The 13,039-nt window shown below is 39.5% G+C and overlaps 1 protein-coding gene across 1 annotated transcript; it reads right to left on the bottom strand.

Moving 5' to 3' along the window:
* Window position 1: 1 nt before the first annotated feature.
* Window positions 2-12,920, bottom strand: LOC103830490 (nuclear-pore anchor). Its single transcript, XM_009106289.3, has 44 exons — window positions 12,480-12,920; window positions 12,264-12,410; window positions 11,967-12,194; window positions 11,772-11,864; window positions 11,618-11,683; window positions 11,420-11,509; window positions 11,248-11,325; window positions 10,724-10,827; window positions 10,146-10,266; window positions 9,968-10,060; window positions 9,673-9,721; window positions 9,456-9,559; window positions 9,314-9,382; window positions 8,998-9,138; window positions 8,790-8,894; window positions 8,604-8,717; window positions 8,424-8,502; window positions 8,008-8,057; window positions 7,711-7,887; window positions 7,479-7,613; window positions 7,317-7,415; window positions 7,196-7,237; window positions 7,054-7,107; window positions 6,793-6,972; window positions 6,433-6,480; window positions 6,267-6,314; window positions 5,844-5,927; window positions 5,687-5,761; window positions 5,390-5,574; window positions 5,197-5,299; window positions 4,801-4,917; window positions 4,568-4,660; window positions 4,196-4,354; window positions 4,050-4,103; window positions 3,803-3,916; window positions 3,537-3,614; window positions 3,265-3,414; window positions 3,121-3,192; window positions 2,611-2,808; window positions 2,331-2,505; window positions 2,165-2,241; window positions 1,944-2,072; window positions 1,728-1,841; window positions 2-1,593 (listed from the first exon to the last, which is right to left on the bottom strand). The coding sequence occupies exons 1-44, from the start codon at window positions 12,786-12,788 to the stop codon at window positions 178-180; spliced, it is 6,216 nt and encodes a 2,071-aa protein (XP_009104537.1). The 5' UTR covers window positions 12,789-12,920; the 3' UTR covers window positions 2-177.
* Window positions 12,921-13,039: the final 119 nt, after the last annotated feature.

The raw sequence follows: 13,039 nt of genomic DNA, 5'->3' as shown, positions 1-13,039 counted from the left end.
ATCAATCAATAGAATCTGGTTTTATAGTGAAATCTGAACGATAGAGGACAAAAAATGTAGACGAGGTTTAGAAATGAAATGAGTTCTCTACGACCATAAAGTTTATCTCAACGTGCCTGCCTGGCTAATCCTGTATGGCTTAAGAGGTGGGAAATGATGAAACATACCCAAAACAGATCACGGCTGGCTCGGGGGTTGTCCACGTCCACGTGGGGTTCGCCCACCACGAGTATTCAGTCGATTTCCTCGAGTGTTTACAACTCGGCCACGACCTCTGAGGAGGGATGATGAAGCAGCTCGGTTGCCTGGTGAAGGAGTTCGGGTTCCACCTAGAGTGGCTACTCCGGCTTGTCTTAGAGCTGCTTGCTCTTTTGCTTTATCAGCTATATTAATAGTTCTACTTGGCGACGCTGCTCTCTTCGTTTCTTCAGTTTCTTGAGTTTCGCTTGGACTTGCAGAAGCTGGAGTAGAGGAAGTGGATGCTGCGACAGTTGTAGCTATTGTGGTCTCTGGCTTGAGATCGGTTTCTGCTACTTGTTGATTGTTATCATTGTCGGGTTTATCAGAGGCTTCTTCAGCAGCTCCTTCATCGTTCTTAGCATCTTCTAGTGGTGGTTCAATGGTTGTTTCAGCTTCCTCCGTTGGTGTCTCTATCCTAATTGGTGACTGCGTGGGTGTAATTACATCCTTGGCCTCTTCGAGATCTTCCAGAGTGTCTAGATCGAACTCTCCTTCTTTATCAAATTCCACGTCTGTCAGAAGATCTTGATTCTCTTGTTCGGTCTGATCCTTAAACTCTTCTTCGGTAGGAATGGTTTCTGTCTCAGCTGGATTCTCTTCTACTGGCTCATCAGCTTTCGGGACTTCAGCTTCACTTTCTTGTTGTGCTTCCGTAGTTTCCTCTGTTTTCTCTTCTGCATTATCGGCTTCTGTTTCTTCTTCATTGTCATCCTCAGCGGCAGTAGTCGCATCCATGGATTCATCCACGTCTGGCTCTTTAGGGAGGGTTTCGCTTTGGGTAATATCAGGTTGTGACTCAGATCCTTTAGGCTTCTTTGGCGCAGGTGGTGCAATTTCTGAACTGGTTTCCCCTTGAGTCCCTTGTTGTGGCTCAGAAGCCAACGGATCGGCCTGGCGTTTACGGATATGTGTCTGGACAGGTGGTGGCATCGTGGTTACTTGGCTCTCTGTAACACTGGAGGAAGGCTGTTTTCCTTCATCACCAGCTCCCTCAGCCTCTGGCATCTCAACATCAGCTTGAGGAGGTTCCTCTGGTTTACTAAACTGAGGACGTTTAATCCTCCTTATTGGTCTGCGGAGCTCAGCGCTTGGTTTCAGCGAAACCAATCTCTTCTCTTTGGGTGGCTGCTGGGTAGTTGCCACCGGAGCTTTTGAAGGAGAGGCTTTGACAATGGCTGAAGGCTCAACTGTAGCAGGGGAAGCTTCAGTCACCGTACCAGTAGATTTTGTGCTACCTTGAGAATTGTGGACAATAGTACGAGCCATGCGTTCAAAATAGTCTACAGCTGATACGTACGCAGCGGCTTGGTCATTCAATACGCTTCCAGAGAGAGCCTGGACAGCTGAAGTACCCTTTTGACAAAAAAAATTGAAAAGTTTAGAATTATGTATGGATGCATAATATGAATATATTATTTACAAATATACGAAGAAAAAGGGATACTAATCATATATTTATTATACATCCAAGAGATGAAGTTTGTTACCTCAGGCAGATTTCCATCAGCTTGCTTCAACTTGTCCAATTCTTCAGAGAGTTGAGCCAATGCCGTCTGATACCTCTCGAGCTTAACAAGCTCTTCATCCACTTTTGTTTTCTCCTGAGAAACAGATAGGGAACACGAGCTATAAGGTATTGGATGAGGAGACACACACGGCATGAGTGACAAGAGACACGCAAGTGAGGCTTGAGAAAACCGAACCTGTTTAATTTTGGCCAAGGAGTCTCCAAATACTTTCTCAACAGACTTGCGTTCTGTTTTCTCTTTAGTTAATTCGTCATCTTTCTTCTTCAGGTCGTCTTTCAGTGAATGAACAAACTTATCCAATATCTGCAGAAAATGTTCATGCGTTTAAAAACACACATAAACACATGAAGCAGCAATCAGGGAGACACAAATTAAATAGATTAATCTAATAATACCTGAATCTTTTGTTCTTTTTCATCTCTCTCCTTAACGGCCTGCTCCGCCGTAGCATCAGATGTTGTTCTCTTTCCAGCTTTTGGCAGCAATAGAAAACATGAGCAAATACCAATACAAACTTGCCACACAAATTATGAAAATGGTACTAGTAACAATAATAGTTACCCTCTTTGGCTTCCTCTAATTGTTTAGATAGCGACTGGTTTTCTCTGTTCAAGTCGTCCTTTTCTTTATCGAGCTTTCTCTTAATGTTAGTAAAAGATTTTCTCAACCTTTCGGAATCTCCTTTCAGCTTAGTAATCTCTGCTTTTAGATTCTCAATCTCTGACTGCATAGTCACCTGACAAAAAAAACAGAGATAAGAGTTAACCGATCCACATGGGGTAGTTCTCATTCTACATGTAACAGCTAAATTTCCCTCAAGAGAGATCGTTATCATTTCTACCTGTGCTTGCTGAGCAGCGTCTAACCTCTTCTCCCTCTCACCCAATTCTGTTTTGCATTTTGTTCGATCCTTCTCCCTCTCCCTCAGTTCATTTTTGCAGTTTGTTAGATCCTTCTCTAGTAGAGATATCTTATTCTCCTTCTCTAACACAAGCTTCTTGATTTCCTCAATATGAGCATCTTTCCCTTTCAGTTTATCCTAAAAGTCATATAAACACAGTTAAAACGACACTTATCATCCACTAGAATTATATAGGCGTTTGATAATCGAAATGCCATAGTGTAAATAAGCGTCAAAGGTAAAAAAAAAAAAAAAAAAGAGACAGAAGCCTCCTAGACAGTGTCATTGATATAGAGTCCTTACTAACCACCTTCAGCAGTATTATTTCATAATTGAGATTGAAACTTATTGCAAAGTAACAAATCTAGTCCACTTATAGGGATATCCACACGTGCGCACCTAAGAAAAAATAATATTTCAATAATGTCACTTTTTTCTTTACAGGCATACCTCGAATTGCCGCATTTCATCTTTGAGGCGATTGTAGTCAGCAACATCAATGTTTTTATACGTCTCTCGCAACTTCACAAAATGAAAAACTATTGTAAGTATGCGCAAATAAATATATAGCGATAGAAGTTTAAAATGTCTTACCTCATCAACCCTCCTTTTTTGAAGATCTATCTCCTTCCTTAGCTTTTCCGTCTCTTTCATACACAAGTCTAACTCGGTTTGCTTTTGCTTCAATAGATTTTCTGAGTTTTCGAAATCTGTCCTAGCCTTTTGAGATACTTCACGCAGTCTCTGAAGTTTCAAACAAGTTTCATCAGCTCTCTCTAAGACAGTTAACAGGATCAGGAGCTGTAAAGGAGTTTTACACAACGATATAAAGCAGAAGAAGTTTTCCTGAAAGTTCCACTACGAACCTGGCACTCCTCAAAATTGTGTTTGTTTTCCTCCCTGAGTTGCATGTTGCTTTCACGGAGCAAGTTCATCTCATTGACCTGCAAGAAGAACTTTGAAGTCAGCAAAATTAAATCGTTTCAGTCCAACCTTGGCTAGGGATCCAAAAGACAAACTCCAAGCAGAAAGTATTTAATTTGGCAAGAGAGCAGAAAGTAATGAATTATGGAACTGAAGTAGCAAGATCATTAGTTAATTTGATACAAGTTATTGAATCAGGCAATTTTACCTGAAGCTGAAGAGATTTGATTTCATCCTCAGTCAATAATGAGGCTCTTGTACTGGAACGCTCAGCATTAAGTGAACCCCGGGCAGACTCTGCCATCTTCACGGCACTCTCAAGCTAGACAATAACATGTTGTAAAAAAATTCATAATGCAACCATAACTTTGAAATAATATAGGATGTGTGCGTGTATTGGAACAGGGTGTTGCTTGAAAAGAGATGCGATAGCAAAAATCAGGACAGCCACTTACTTGCGATTGCAACCGTAATTTTTCCTGTCTCATAAGTGATATCTCTGTTTCAGCCTGTTAAAAAGATGCTCAAAACTTAGAAAACCACACAATACGCACACGAGGCAGAAAGAAAAGAAAACAATCCAACAAGGAACTTCTCTTACTATTTCCTTCGTTCTGCGCAAATAATTAACTACACTTTGCAAACCAGAATCTCCAAGTTGATCTGAGCCAGTGCTTTCAGATGATATTTTTCCAGAACGGCTATCTTTCTCAGCCGAGTGAAGATGCATAGCCTCAAGTCGGCTATGCAGTATTTTGTTCTGATGCAGAGAGCAATTAAGATGAGTGGAATATTCATAACACGATAATGAATTAAATCTCTACACAATCCTCATCATATATGATAGGAATGGAATACACTAACTAACGTCAAATAGATAATCGACGAGAGGTGCCATATTCGTATTGCTAATGCCATATGGATGGAAAAAAGTAAGGTTGCCAAAAGGTATAGATCAGAGAGCAGTGGCCACCTGTTCGTTGAGATCATGATACTTCTTCTCCGCTAGATTCTTTTGCTGCTCTAACATAAATTTCTCTTCACTCCACTTGGAGGTAAGCTCGGACTGAAAAAAATATACAGAAAATTGAATAGTGTCAGGAACCAGCACTTAAGTTTATGTTTTTCACCAGTTAACGAATCTGAACAGCAATAAGTGTGCAATTTAAAAATAGCATAGTGAAGTTTTAAATGAGTAGATGTTACAATTTCCGTTCCCCTTGCATCAGCCAATTTACGAAGTTCAGATGCCTCCTCTTGAAGGGAAGCCAAAGCCTGTGATGTTTTCGTAAGCTCTTGAATAGTTTCAGACTGCAGAATAACCTGCGTTTCAAAAAGTAGAGAAGCAAAAAGATAGGTCGTTAAAATGTCTGCGGAATAAAGAACAGGACAAACTATGGCAGATACCAAACAAGTATTTCATGAAATATCTAAAGTGTCATAAGACAGAGGTGCAATAATATAGAGTTTCATAAGACCACTGCTTCATGAAGTAGGGCAAGAGGATGAGTACTGAATTATTACAGTCTCTTATCCGATAAAAACCAACGTTATAGCCAGCAACGTGAATATGTTACATTAAAATAGAGAGCCTTCACAAACCTGTCTTTCATAATTTCTCTGAGCAAGACGCCATTTCTCATGTTCCTTCTCCAGGTCATTTTTCAAAATGGACATCTGGATATTAATTGCTTCGATTTGGGAACTGCAATTAAGTTTAAGATGTAAATTTAAAAGCGAACAAGTGTATGCGTGTGGGTCGAAAGATACATTTGACCCAAAATAGAACATTTACCTTTTAACTAAGCTTTCTTCTCTCAGGCTTGCAATTTCAGCTGATGCTGATACAAGAGCATCTTCTTTTCCTGCAGCAGCACTGGCTATTTGCTCCGATTTCTGTATACAGTCGTTTTCAAGTTCTGAAACCCTTTCCCTAAGAGAAACAAGCTCTGCTTCCAACAATTTCTGTGTCTTTTCAGCCTATAAAATACTCATCAGGTTTAAAATTAAAACCTATAACAGATCTAGTTCTATCAGAAAGGAAATAGCTGAATAGCCAGACGAGATCATTGTTTCCGGACAATAACAATACCTCAATTCTGAAGTTCTCATGGGCAGATTCCATCTGCTTTAAAGCTGTTTCATTCACCTGAGCTATACTCTTGTACTACAAGATGGTCCAGAAGGTCAGTTCCTAGTGGTGATGACAATAAAAACAATCTAAGCCAATTCAACAATTCAACAATTACCTGAAGCATGTGGCTTTTGCTAGATTCTACTTCTCCCCTCAACTTTTCCATTTCTTCCTTAGCAGTGTGCAGGTCTATGGATATCTAGAGTAAATAACAACCACATCAAAAGGAGTTTGACAACCTTACAACCACCAAACATTCGATTGCTATATAGCAACAAGTAAAAGGTAAACTCAACACAATTTCTTAAGCGAAAGTCTCAAATCTGCATGACATAATTCAACTAGCTGGGTAATGCAGATCCTAACTCCTGCCTGAGACACATCTATGGCTCCAAGAAATTTCCCCTTATTTTAAAAGCAGCATTGTTTGTACTTTAAAATACTAAAAGTTGCATTGCAACCAAGAAATCTGAACAATATTGTAATTACGGAATTTAATCATCATTAAAAAAACTTATTGCTGAAGAACTTCACTGACCTCATTATCAGAAAGAGAGACGACTCCACCACTGTCCATATCACGAACCTAAAAGTTTGAAAACGAAATTCATCACACGTACAAATTAGCAATTGCAAATTCCATCCAGGAATCTGCCGTTTGAAGTAAACCCCACAATTCAATTATCATTAAATCCAAACATTACCTTAGGATCTGAAGATCTTATCTTCTTCTCCAAATCAGAAAGTCTAGCCTAATTTTACACATATAAAGAAATAATCAACGACAACAGTCAGCTAAAAATGATCTGACAATGTAGTTGTGGACACTAGAGATATCTAGAACTAGTAAAACCCGTTCGTACAAACCAAATCACATGCAAAGACTCACTTGACAAACGTAGCCAACAGAAAAAGGCAACCAGTAAGGGTCGATCTAGAAAAGCTAGAGTATGCAACACCTCGACGCAGTATGGAATTGGTCCATGTGTTCATGAGACGAGTTATTATTATTAACGTAAAACAGACTTTAAACATTACCTTAGTTGACAAAAAAAAAACATTACCTCAGCCACAGAAGCCCTGGACTCTGCTGCCGAGACAGCCTTCAAGGCATTAGCCAATTCTTTCCCCATTTCTTCGACCTGCCTAACAGCATTGTTCAAAGTTTGATTGCGGTCCGAAGTGCTATTCCGCGCATTGCTCCTTTCTTCTTGCAATTCTTTTTTAGCTTCAGCCCATTCTTTCTGAGGAAACACAATCCAAAAATCTATATAAGAAAGCTAAGGAATACGCCAGCAGTCGGATTATTAAATATGATATTAGACCTCAAGTTGCTTGATATGCTCCTCTTGTTTCCTTCTCTCGGCGGCTCTTGCTTCCTGAGATATTTGGTAAGGAAGTCAAATTATAATCAGTATTATCTCCCGCAAAGAATTAGTAAACTAACATCAAGGGTTGTTTTGTTACCTCACGAACTTCCTCTGTACTCTGTATAGTATCCAAGGTAGCCTGCAGAAAACCAGGTTAGACAAAAGAAAAAGAGTAGCACAACTTAAGACAGAATTTTCACTACTCTCATTTTTCAAACCTGAAGGCGATAAACTCTCTGAGATAAAGCAGAAACTTCATCAGAGGCTCTTTTTTCAGCATTTGATAACACCTCTTTTTCTTGTTTAAGAACCGATACCTATAACACAGATGACTGTTAGAATGAAAGCACAGAAATCATAAAGTGTGATTCATGTACTACCTCCATAGATAATTTTCTAGAAATCCCTTCCGCTGCATGCAGAGACTCAGAACTCTCACGTAACTTCCGTTGGTGGTCGATGATCAGCTGCGAGAACTCTATGTTTCTTGCCAAAACACTGTTCATTTCTTCCCTCTGATATAAAGACATCGAAGATGAGGAAAACTTTGAAGAAAGCACAATTCACACAAGAAGTTGATGACATGGATTTGTAACAGAGATGAAAGATCACCTTGCGTTCAGATTCTTTCATGATGCCTTCTAGTTTTTCCCTAGCAAAATTTGCCTCCATGGCCAACTTATCCCGTTCAGACCTTATCGCAATTATATCACTCCTAGCCTTCGCTAAATCTTCTTCCAGACTTCGAATGCGTTCAAATGTTTTTTCTTGGGCTCTCTTAGTAGCTTCCTGGAGCAAGCAATCAAGACAACAAATGAGTCTCAAACAACTACATTGATGCACAAAAGAGAGATAGAAGAAAGAAGAAAGAAGAAAGAAGAGTTAGAAAGATTTAGAAATCTATCACACCTGCGAATCCTCAAGCAGATGTAAGAAGTTCTTCCTTCCTGGCACTACATCTAACAAAATACATCTCAGTCACGCCATTGTAAAGCTAATACTACTGAATTATGTATTCTAATTTATGAGAAAAGCAAGCAACAGCCTGAGAAGCTTCTTTACTTTTCAAGAAAGCTAATTATGCTCAAACGCTAGAGTTCAATTGAAATTTGTTTTAAAAATACATCATTGATTTTCGCCAGTGATAGTTGGGACACATGAAACTAGGTAAAGCATAACGAGCAAACTTTTTTGTTTGAATTTGAGATCTGTACCAGCTACATCAATATTACTTGCATCCCTACTCAACCATTTGGAATGGTAAGATAAAACTAAAATCATTTAATTAAACTTAGCCAATGATAGTCACCATAGAGAGCTCGAACCTGGAGGCGGATCTGAAGAACGAGAATTAGATGAATGAAGTTTCTGTTCCTCTTCATATAGTCGTTTATACATTGCAACCTGAAAAGAACAATGTACAAGATAAATCACTGAGCTGAAATCCAAGATCATCTAAGCAAGTGTTGCAATGGAGAAGAGAGCTGAAGGGTGGAAGGACTTACAGATGCGTGCAGTGATTCAATCATTTTACCCTGTTCTTCGGCTCTTTCTAGCACGATGGCTACTTTGGAAGAAGCTTCATCAGTCTTTTTCTTCAGGTCTATCTCATACTTCTCCTGATATTCCAAATGTTCATTTAAAACCTTAGTTCTACCGAAGCAAAAACTGGAAAAAAAAAACCGTCATACCTTCAACTCCATTTCCCTACTTTCAATCTGCTCTGAGAGACTACGAACAAGATTCCTGAGCTTAACATTCTGCTCAACTAATCCATTTATATCTTTAAACTTCAACTGAGATTCATCCAAACAAGATGGCAAGCATTAGTCATCCACAAATTATTTCGCATGTAAGATCTAACACAAAACATGACTTCAAGAAAAGGAATAAACTTACAAGATGCTCTGAAATTATTTTATCAGCTTCAGATTCCATATCCATCTCAACATCAGAAAGCTGAGTATCATCTTCTTCCTCATCCCCGGCAGCTCCACAGCGAAGTTGGACATCACGACACTCCTTCAGTAGTATAGTTACCTAACTCATGTATACAACGAAGCAGCAGTTGATTAGGCAACCAGCTAGTCATATATCTGTGAGCTAAAATTTGACCTATTTATTGCAAATCATAGAAGTTCAAGAAACTTAAGACCACAAACATGCAGATAATATCATAACCTGGTGACCAAAGGAGAATAGATTGTCAAATTACCTGCTTCTGTAGGTCAGATATATCTTTCTGATACAGAATATTTTCACGTTCCCGCCTCCTCAAGTCAGCCTATCAATAAAATAAATGTATAAGAACGGCACAAATATGCATCTTCGACAGCTAGTATGATAATACCAAGTACCTTTAGCTCCATGATGACTTTCTCCATATTTGATTGTTCAGAGACAGAATCCTGTAGTTTTCGACTGACTAGAGAGTAAGCTTCAACCAAACGCTCATGCTCACCTGGAAACAGAAAACAGATTGCCCCAAATATAGGTTTAAGCATGATATCTCAAATAAGACAAAAAGACTGCACAAATGATAGAAATCTTTGGGAGCACAGAATTGAATCATACCTCTTTCCTCTTGGATGAACCCAGCTTTCTCTTCTAGTTCGGATAAAACCTAAAAAGCAGGATTCAAGGCCAGCATTTTAGCAAACAGATCAAATCCAGACACGCTGCTATAACGAGAAGGAAACCTAAAATGTTTCCATCAGGTTTTTACCCAACAAACCCAAGAGTCTTGCATAAGTTTACAGGAAAAGAAAAGTGAACTAAAGTTGAAAAAGTAGAAACGAAACACAGACAAAAAAAAAAGACAAAACTAGATAAGATCAGCATCTAAACTCAAAGGTCAATTAGTTCATACCCGTTGTAGTATCAACTCCGCTTCCTTTCGACCTAATTGTTCATGCCTCATAGCATCAACAGCCTCTTGATACTTCTCATAAATTTTGGTCAGCTACAAAAAAAAAAAATATATACACCAACAATAAAGTTGAGAAGCTGATGAACTGATGAACTAATATAGTAAGACTGAAACTCACACTCCATCCGTCACGTAGGAGTGAAGCTGCCAGTGCTGTTCCTGACACACCAGCAGGAACCTTGGAAATTATTTCATGGCTTTCCACTATCGTGTTGCTGGTCCCAGAAATGTCAACCCCTCTGGAGCAAAGGATTTTCAAAAGATACATTGTAAGGATTTTATTGTTCCATGAGCACTAGCCACTAGGGCGATTAAAAACCATATTTCACAACCACTATGATCTAATTCATGGCTTAAACACTCTTAATTCGCTTCATTGTAAACCCAATAAAAGTCTCTAAAGTTTAACTATTACTCGCTAGAAACTAATAAAACTTGTGGCCCTTATATTTTGGTCAAAGGACAGACATGTTGGTAGGAAAGGATAACAGGTGGAAACTATAAATCTGTATTGGAATTTTTTAAAGCAACCAACATCACTAATCCCTACTTCTACTTGTTTTTAACTCAATTTGATAAGCAAGTATAGCAAACCAGAGTGGCAAGAGTACCCATAAACAAATATACCATGTTTTTGCGTGGCTATACAAAGTTCTGACAAAAATGAACAATTTCTTGTTCGCAGAAGAGTCATACCTTGTGAAACTGCTGAATGGTATAAGCGTTAGCTCATCTGTTTTTCGAGTTTTCTCAATTTCTGCTTCACACTTCTCAAGTTTTTGTTTAATGTCTTCGTTCTCCTGAAGTTGAAGACCACAAAAAGTAACCATTTGTTTCGCAAATAAATAAAAAATTGCACCAAAAAAAGAACTGGTAGATCCAAAAGGTATACCATTCACCGAAACCACTTCCCAGTAATCAAAAACTGACGAAAGAATTTTGCAAGAAAACCTACTAAAATCATAAAGATTATAGGTACTTATGCTCCTCATAAAGACAGGACGAACTAATTTATTTTAGGAAACAATCAAAGTATACTCAAGGTATCATATCTGATTATAAGGTTGAGTGCCGCTATACCCTAACAGCAATTTTTCACACATGCAACCCCCTCAATATAAGTAGTAAAGGATGCCACCTAACGAGTCACCAGAGCTAAGCACCTGATGTTATAAATAACGATAACGCAGTACAACTGTAGAAGTCAGGGAACTTCTTACCTTCTCCAACTTCTGGTTCGTAGACATTTCTTTCTCAAGTCTATCTTTATACCCACTCTCGACTTGGTTCAAGCGTGCCTGATTAGTCATAATGTGAACTCAACAGGCGAACATACAGATACACGATGACAAGATACGATCAGTTTCCTCTGAATTTTGACAGCAAGCTTACCTCTAAGGCCTTAATGACACCCTCAAGTTCCCCAGCCTTTCTAGACCATTCCTCCGAACTTTCCTTGTACAGCTCAACAAGCTTGTTTGCCTATGCCAGCACCCAAGTAATGGATTAGATTGAACTAAACAACAACTAGGGAGATCTTTTCTCTGAAATGTGAAATGAAGAAAATCTGCATAGTCTTTGAAAACTCACAGTGAGAAGTTCAGCACTGTATTGCTCTTCAGTCGTCGTTGCTGCATCTTTGCACGAGCTGAGTTCCTTTTAAAATGAAGAAAAACAAGTAAATATAAGATACAATGAAGAGAAGTGCTACAAAGAGGACAAGTGCTTTGTGACATGCATACACCTCTTGTAATGAAGTAATCTTCGTTTCGAGCTCTCTCAATCTTTCCTTATGCCAATTCAACGAACTAGAGCATTCATTATAATTTTTCTCAACCTGTCATAGTAAGACATGACACTCAACTCAAGTAACTAAAAACTGTATTTCAGAAAAGCAAAGAACAGAAGCACTAGAATAAGCTACTGAAATTAGTCTTACGTCCACAAGCTTCGCTGACATTTCAGCCTCAAGATCAGAATGCCTCCTACGGAGTTCAGCATAACTATCAACTTTAGATGTTAACTCCTCATCAAGCCACTTAGTATGCCTTTCCATGAGTTCTTTCTCCTGAGACAAACGAAAGCACATAGCTTGCGACCTTGCCAATTCAGCGCTTGCTTCAGCAAACCTAGACTCCTTTTCCGAACTAGCGTCAGTCAGCTTAACCTGATAAACACAATAAGAAATTAATCCCTCCTTTATTCGCAACAAAGTTATGGAAGCAGCCTCACTCACAATCTTCTCCAAATAGCTCTTGATATTCGAATTCTTCTCGCTAATCTCAGAATCTTTCTGCTCCAGCAACTCCATCAGTTGCCTCTTGGACTTATTTAGCTCTGACATCTCCGTCGTCATCCTCTCCAACTCTCCATCCTTCTCAATCTGCAATCAAACAAGTATCCCAATCAAATCCCAAATCACACACTCAAAAACAAAAGCACAAGAACGTACCGATTGCAAATGAAGCTGGTGCTTCTGCGCCTGAGACTGCGCGAGCTCAGATAACCGATCATCGAGATCAGACTGAAGCCTCGCGTTCTGAGATTCAAGCGACGCGAAGTCCTGAGAGAGCGAGAGGTACTTCTGCTCGAGAAGCGAGCACGTCTGCTCCGCCGTGATGGAAGCAGCATCGGCCTTGGCACGCACACTGTCCAACTCGGCGTACAGCTTCCGGATGTACTCGTCGGCTCTCTCTGCGACCACCGACGCGGCGTCGTTTGATAGCCGCGCAAGCTCATCGTCTGGCATAAACAAGGGCATCTTTTCGTGCCCTAATTTAGTGCCCTAACGTTGGATCTCTCCGGTAACTTTGAACGCTATTTTTCTTTTTAATCTACGGCAACTTTCGGAGAGAACCCAACGGAGGAGATGCAATGTTCGAGAAAAACCTCAGGCGTGTTTATACGTCGCGTTAATTAAACGACGTCGTTAGTAATTGGGCCAAACTTTGATTTACCTTTGTCGTCATAAGTTGGGCCTCTTGTTGGCGCAAACAATACCTAGTTACGTAT

This window comes from Brassica rapa, chromosome A07 (genome assembly GCF_000309985.2).
Source record: "Brassica rapa cultivar Chiifu-401-42 chromosome A07, CAAS_Brap_v3.01, whole genome shotgun sequence".
In the NCBI taxonomy this organism is placed as follows: Eukaryota; Viridiplantae; Streptophyta; class Magnoliopsida; order Brassicales; family Brassicaceae; genus Brassica; species Brassica rapa.
The sequence above is the reverse complement of the archived record's forward strand: the minus strand, read 5'-3'. Positions and strand labels throughout refer to the sequence as shown.